This window comes from Melanerpes formicivorus, unplaced genomic scaffold, assembly GCF_026170545.1.
Source record: "Melanerpes formicivorus ecotype bairdi unplaced genomic scaffold, bMelFor1.0.p_v2 SCAF_119, whole genome shotgun sequence".
NCBI lineage: Eukaryota > Metazoa > Chordata > Aves > Piciformes > Picidae > Melanerpes > Melanerpes formicivorus.
In genome coordinates, this window is record NW_027142471.1 from 795,879 (window position 1) to 802,810 (window position 6,932).

Sequence of the window (6,932 nt, forward strand, 5' to 3'; positions counted from 1 at the left end):
AGCTGGCAGCCAGTCACTAGTGATGTGCTCCAAGGATCAGTGCTGGGCCCTGTGCTCTCTAACATCTTTATTGATGAGCTGGATGAGGGCATTGAGTCCATCATCAGTAAATTTGCTGACTCCAAGCTGGGGTCAGGAGTTGATCTGCTGGAGGGTAGAGAGGCTTTGAGAGGGACCTTGACAGGCTGGACAGATGGGCAGAATCCAACTTCATGAGATTTAACACATCCAAGTGCTGGGTTCTGCACATTGGCCACAGCAACCCCATGCAGCGCTACAGGCTGGGGTCAGAGTGGCTGGAGAGCAGCCAGGCAGAGAGGGACCTGGGGGTACTGGTTGATGGTAAGCTGAACATGAGCATGCAGTGTGCCCAGGCAGCCAAGAGGGCCAATGGCACCCTGGCCTGCATCCGGAACAGTGTGGCCAGCAGGAGCAGGGAGGTCATTGTACCCCTGTACACTGCACTGGTTAGGCCACACCTCGAGTCCTGTGTCCAGTTCTGGGCTCCTCAGTTTTGGAAGGATGTTGACTTGCTGGAACGAGTTCAGAGAAGGGCAACGAAGGGGTTTGGAGCACAAGCCTTATGAGGAGAGGCTGAGAGAGCTGGGGTTGCTCAGCCTGGAGAAGAGGAGACTCATTGATGACCTTATTGCTCTCAACAACTACCTGAAGGGAGGTTTAGACAGGCGGATGTTGGTCTCTTCTCCCAGGCAGCCAGTACCAGAGCAAGAGGACACACTCTCAGGCTGCACCAGGGAAGGTTTCAGCTGGATGTTGGGAAGAAGTTCTATACAGAGAGAGTGATTGCCCATTGGAATGGGCTGCCCGGGGAGGTAGTTGAGTCACCATCATTGGAGGTGTTCAGGAGGAGACTCGATGAGATGCTTGGTGCCATGGTTTAGTTGATTAGGTGGGTTGGATTGGTTGATAGGTTGGACATGATGATCTTGAAGGTCTCTTCCAACCTGGATTATTATCATTATTTTTATTCTCTCATCTGCCTGTATCCATGTGTGGTGGCTATGGACCTTTCATGGGGTAATGGAAGGAAGGGGAAGAGGGTGATGTGACTGTGAACGTAAGGTCTTCCATCCCCAATCCAGCCACCATTGGGAGACATCATCTACGTGAACTTCCCTACTCAGTGAAGATGCAGCCAGTGCTAGAGGAGATCCATTCTACAGGGAATGTTGACCTCATCCATTGCCAAACTTCAGCCATGAGCTCATCAACAGAGGGTAGCACTAGTTGGGCTCCCCACTGACACAAGTGGTTAAGTCCCATTTGGGAAGAGATATAACAATGCTGCAAGAGTGACGGCCATTGGCTAGGGAGTAGCCAGGAATTTCTTGTTCAGCACACAAAGAACCCAGTGCAATGAATCCTACCACCTCACTCCTCTGCAAAAATGAAGGATCCCCAAATGCACCATGTAGAATACTCTCCAAAATTGCCTTTTCTCCTGAACAGACTTGAAGCATCACCACAGAAGGAAAGAGGACTCAGGGGAACAAACTTGGATCCAGCACAACTTTAATGAGTCCAGAGAAAAAAAGAGGGTGTACCAGGAGCAGCCACTTAAATGAGAATGGGGTGGAGTTGCTGCAGGGTGTCCATCTGCCTACCGTGCCAAGGAAAGGAGGCCAAGAGGTCCCTGCTAGACTGGCAATGGGAGAGAGCCACAGAAAAGTGAAGAGAGAGAGAAGAGAGCAGAAGAAGCAAATGTACACATAATCCACACTTCTAGACAGCACAGGCTGACCCCTGCCTGCCACCCTTGCAGGAGGCATCAGGGATGCAGAAGTAATGTAAACAGAGTGGTCCAAAGCTGTATCTCAAGTCTAGCATCAAGGTCTAAGATGTTGGAAGTTCTTCTAGCCAAGGCCATTGCCAGCAGCTCTAGCAGGGGCGGCAGCAGTAGCGGTTGGTGATGCAGGAGAGGTCAAAGCCCCCGGAGCTGATGGGCACTCCCTCAGAGCTGAGGATGCTGCCAACAGCAGCAGAGGTGGAGGAGCCCACAACAGTGTTCTGAGGGAAGGAGCTGAGGATGGGTCCAGGCAGGGTCACCACCACAGGGGAGGGCTCGATGACCACAGTGGAGCTCTGGCACTGCCTGCAGCAGGGCTCATTGCAGCTACTGGCCAGTGGGGTTGGGCCACAGGGCTGGCAGCAGGGCTCACAGGGCTGGCAGCTTTGGCACTTCTCAGGGCAGGACATGGTTTTGGGCTGCAGGTGCACCTGTGAGAGAATGTCATGGAAGCTCAATATGGGAAAACATAAGAAGCAGCTCTGCACCAAACCACAGTTGAGCCAGGTTCTCTCATATCACATTGCATTGTGATTAGCTTAAAGCCCATCAGATACATCAGAAAAAGTCCCAGCCTCTATCTGCTGAAGACTTTCTCTTCCCTCCCCTCTCCTAAGATGAGCAGCTCCCAGCCCAGTGCTAGGATAGCCCTGATGCTAGGAGAGACCTGAGTTTGAAGGAGAAACAGAGGCTTCAGACTCACCTGGTTGCCAAGGAGAAGGAGGTGAGAGAAGTAGATGAGACAGCAGAGAGCTGATCTGCCTTTTATAGCAGTGCTGCAGTGCCTCAGGCCCAGAGGCAGCTCTGTGGAAGGAAGAATTCTGTGAGCAGCTCGTGACAAATGCAAACCATCCCGGTTGAAGGGACAGGCTGCATCCTGGGTTCCTCCTCTGCTGACGCTTCAATTCCTCACTTCTGCATCATCCTTTCCATTAGGAAGCCTCCTCTCAGTGTACAAGTGAGAGCCCCAAGGATGTCTGGGGCAGACACTTGTGAGTGAAGACACAGGACTTGGATCAGCTGCAGGCAGGTGATGTGCACCTGAGCCATTCTGGGGGCATGGTTTGGGACCAAGTTGTCAGGAAATGGGCAGGGCAGTGGTATCAGTGTGACCCCCAGACTCTCCAGGCAGAATTCCCTTTTCAGTTTTTTCCATTTGCTCTGAGGCTAGATGTAGGATAGCATCACTGACTCAACTCTGAACTTGTACAGCTGGGCACCAGCCCAGCCCTTTCCTGCACTTGCTGAAAGCATTGCCAGAAGGTGCTGCTGGGAGGTCTCTCCAAGGACTGTAATGGTTTAGCCTCTATGCAAAGACATTTCAGAAAACACTTCAGAGGAAGGGAGGGATGAACTAAAGCAGACAGCATCAGGAAAAAAAATGAATTTTGATCAGAGGTTTTTGAATGACAGTCTGGCAGGTGATCATTGATTACTGCTCACAAAGCTTACTGGGCTGGCAGTGCACATCCCAGTCACATGGGAGAACACATCTCTGAATGGCTTACTGCAGCTCACAGTAGGCCTGCAGAAGGCAGCTTGCATTCAGGCTGTGTATGAACTTGGAGACACAGAATTCCAATGGTGGCTGTGGTAAACCCTTAGCACCTTACACTGCTTATTAAAGGGCTACCAGGAGCTTTAAAAGTCTATGTTCAGACCTTAAGGGAAAGAATCAGAAGGCTATAGACCATAACCAGCAAAATCCTCATAATGTGCCCACGTATATAATGACCTGGGCAGAAATATTAGGCTATATTGTTGCCTATGGTCATGAGATGGACTGGAGTGAGTCTGCAAGCAGCATGGATGGGTTCTAAATTGTTTGAGAGGTTTTCAACCCTCACTGCAAGCAAATTTTCATGTGGCGAGAGTTTAAACATGTTCTGGAAAGGTCTAATGTGGAATTTAGTAACCCCAAATGGGTTTCACATGATACATTCTAAATGTCATGGTCCAGGACAAGAGATTAAATTGGTAGGAGCCTGTGGATAGCTGGTGCACTTGCAGTACCTGCTGGTGCACTTGCAGTACCTGCTGGTACACTGTCAGACACTGAAAAGGGGCAAACCCCAAACTGCAAAAAAGAATTACAGCAACTGCTGGGTACATTGAGATATTGGAGAGAGCACAAACGTGGGTTTTCAGTGATTTCTTATCCCTTGTATGGTTTACTCAGGAGACAAACAGCATGGGATTGGACTCCACAGCACACATCTGATGAGAAACACGACAGCAGTGCCTGTTATAAACGGGCTGCACAAGAACATTCCTAAGTTTCTTGTGAGAGTTGTTTTATTAAAAAGCAGAAGAAAGCAAGCAGCAGAAAAATAAAAAGGAGAGAAATGATGTGCTGGGGCACAGAGACCTCCCCCCACAGATACCTCCAGTCTCTGCCAGAAAGCATCTCACAATTACTATCTTTTCTTTATATAGCTACATCATTTACATATGCATGCTTATGCTTAATAGAAGGCAGGGATATGAAAATGAGTCCTAGCGACTTCTTGAGCATGCATCTTCCTTGCGGTAGGGGTCGCAGATGAGGCAGGGGAGGTCTTTCTCCTGTATCCTTTGAAGAACCACATCTTCTCACACAGGCACTGCTGCAGCATAGGACTTGTCAAAGGTAAACATTCTGCGATTCTGGGAAAGTTGGCATAAGATTCCTGTCTGAAGGCAAAACAATCTGAACATTTACCCTCTGTTCGCAAAACAAACCAACTGCCACTACCCACCCTGAATCCTGCATCCTGTAACACAAATCACAAACCACTACTGCATTTATAACAGTGCCCATTTCCTGACAAGCCCTCAGGAATGACACAGGCACACATCACCTGCCTGCATGGGATGCCACCAGCACTGCAGCTGACTCTTCTGCCTGCACTGACATCTGTCTGCCCTGCACACCCTTGGGGGCCTCACCTGGGCACTGAGAGCAGACCTCCCAATGGAAAGAATGTGGCAGAAGGCAGGAAATGAAGCAGTAGCAGGACAGGAACCCAGGATGCAGCCAGTCCCTTCTGCTGGGATGGTTTGCATTTGTCATGAGCTGCTCACAGAATTCTTCCTTCCACAAAGCTGCCTCTGGGCCTGAGGCACTGCAGCACTGCTATAAAAGGCAGCCCAGCTCTCTGCTCTCTCATCCACTTCTCTTGCCTCCTTCTCCTTGGCAACCAGGTGAGTCTGAAGCCTCTGCTCCTCCTTCTGTAACATCAGGTCTTTGCCCAATGGAATCTCATCTGGTAGGGAATGTCCTAATACTGGACTGGGACCTGATACTCCTAGGAGAAAGAAGGGGAGAGAAGATCTTCAGCAGAGAGACTGGGATGTAGATGAGGTGTCTCATGAGCTTAGAAGAGAGCAGGATATGCTGGTGCAGGATGGAACCTGGACTCCACTGTGGTTGGGTGCAGAGCTGCTTCTTATGTTTTCCCATATTGAGCTTCCATGACATTCTCTCACAGGTGCACCTGCAGCCCAAAACCATGTCCTGCCCTGAGAAGTGCCAAAGCTGCCAGCCCTGTGAGCCCTGCTGCCAGCCCTGTGGCCCAACCCCACTGGCCAGCAGCTGCAATGAGCCCTGCTGCAGGCAGTGCCAGAGCTCCACTGTGGTCATCGAGCCCTCCCCTGTGGTGGTGACCCTGCCTGGACCCATCCTCAGCTCCTTCCCTCAGAACACTGTTGTGGGCTCCTCCACCTCTGCTGCTGTTGGCAGCATCCTCAGCTGTAACGGAGTGCCCATCAGCTCCGGGGGCTTTGACCTCTCCTGCATCACCAACCGCTACTGCTGCCGCCCCTGCTAGAGCTGCTGGCAATGGCCTTGGCTAGAAGAACTTCCAACATCTTAGACCTTGATGCTAGACTTGAGATACAGCTTTGGACCACTCTGTTTGCATTACTTCTGCATCCCTGATGCCTCCTGTAAGGGTGGCAGGCAGGGGTCAGCCTGTGCTGTCTAGAAGTGTGGATTATGTCTACATTTGCTTCTTCTGCTCTCTTCTCTCTCTCTTCACTTTTCTGTGGCTCTCTCCCATTGCCTGCCTAGCAGGGAGGCACTCATGGCCTCTTGGCCCCGCTTCTTTGGCAGGGCAGGCAGATGGACACCTTGCAGCAGCCCCACCCCTTTCCCGTCTTAGTGGCTGCCCCTATTGCACCTTCTTCTGTTTTCTGGACTCATTAAAGTTGTGCTGCATTCAAATTTTTGCCTCTGACTCCTCTTTCCTTCTGTGGTGAAGCTTCAAGTGTGCTCTGGGGAAACAGTGTTTTTGGAGAGGATTCTGTTCTTTGAAAATAACTCTTGATGATTCTTAGGTGGGTGAATAGGTTAAAATAAAAGATATTTCCAAAGGGTTTGTATACTATAGATGGTAAGAAAGTAGTTCCACAGTCTCATCTCCCCATTTCCCCTCTCCTCCATTACCCATCAAATGTTCCTGTCCAGCACACATGGACACAGGCAGATGATAGAGGAAGCTCATATAGTCCATCAGTGCCTGGCAGGGTCCACAGATCATTTACCCTGGAACCCACATACGTGGTTAACAATTGAACAGGGAATTAAGTGTTGGAGAGAGTTTGCAGTGAGAGAAGTAATCTGTGGAGATCATGGCACATAGAATCCTGATGAGATTCCTGTTGGAAAAGCTCTTTTGAAGAAGCTTATTTAACTTGCTCCTCCATTCTATACTAATATTCTGGCAAGCAAACTTGTAGGAAAAGATAATGAAGGAAAGCTTCCTACTGTTGGTGAATTTGCTGATCAAATGAGGCAGCTGGAGGACAGTCTGGGACACGATTCATTGGTTTCAGCCATAACAGCTCTGGGTGGAGAAATAAAGAATGCCATGAAAGAGCTGAAGGAGGAACCTAAGACCTCCATATCCATGTTGGTGAAAGAGAAGGATACCTCTCTTTCCCCCTCACCTTCTGAACGGGTTCCAGTCTCTGCCATCAGAAACTGATGCTGACTTCCTAGAAGGCCAATTTGAACCGGGCCAGTTCAACCCAGACAGCAGCAGTCATGTGAGAGTCTTCAGATAATCCTGTGTGACCGATTTGGTGAAAATATCAAGTGGGATGGACAACCCACTGCTGTTCTTCTGGGGAGAGTGTGGGAGCT

General features: G+C 49.9%; 1 protein-coding gene and 1 pseudogene across 1 annotated transcript; one reads left to right on the forward strand and one right to left on the reverse strand.

Annotated features, from left to right (window-relative positions):
- Positions 1-1,516: 1,516 nt before the first annotated feature.
- LOC137456264 (feather keratin Cos1-1/Cos1-3/Cos2-1-like) lies at positions 1,517-2,537 on the reverse strand. The gene is made up of 2 exons (XM_068167567.1): positions 2,511-2,537; positions 1,517-2,238 (listed from the first exon to the last, which is right to left on the reverse strand). The coding sequence occupies exon 2, from the start codon at positions 2,215-2,217 to the stop codon at positions 1,900-1,902; it is 318 nt and encodes a 105-aa protein (XP_068023668.1). The 5' UTR covers positions 2,218-2,238; positions 2,511-2,537; the 3' UTR covers positions 1,517-1,899.
- A 2,320-nt stretch (positions 2,538-4,857) lies between these two features.
- Positions 4,858-6,011, forward strand: LOC137456263 (feather keratin Cos1-1/Cos1-3/Cos2-1-like; annotated as a pseudogene).
- Positions 6,012-6,932: the final 921 nt, after the last annotated feature.

What these genes read in the sequence shown, in the direction of transcription:
- LOC137456264 (XM_068167567.1), bottom strand. Translation starts at nt 2,217, where the DNA reads ATGTCCTGCCCTGAGAAGTGCCAAAGCTGCCAGCCCTGTGAGCCCTGC.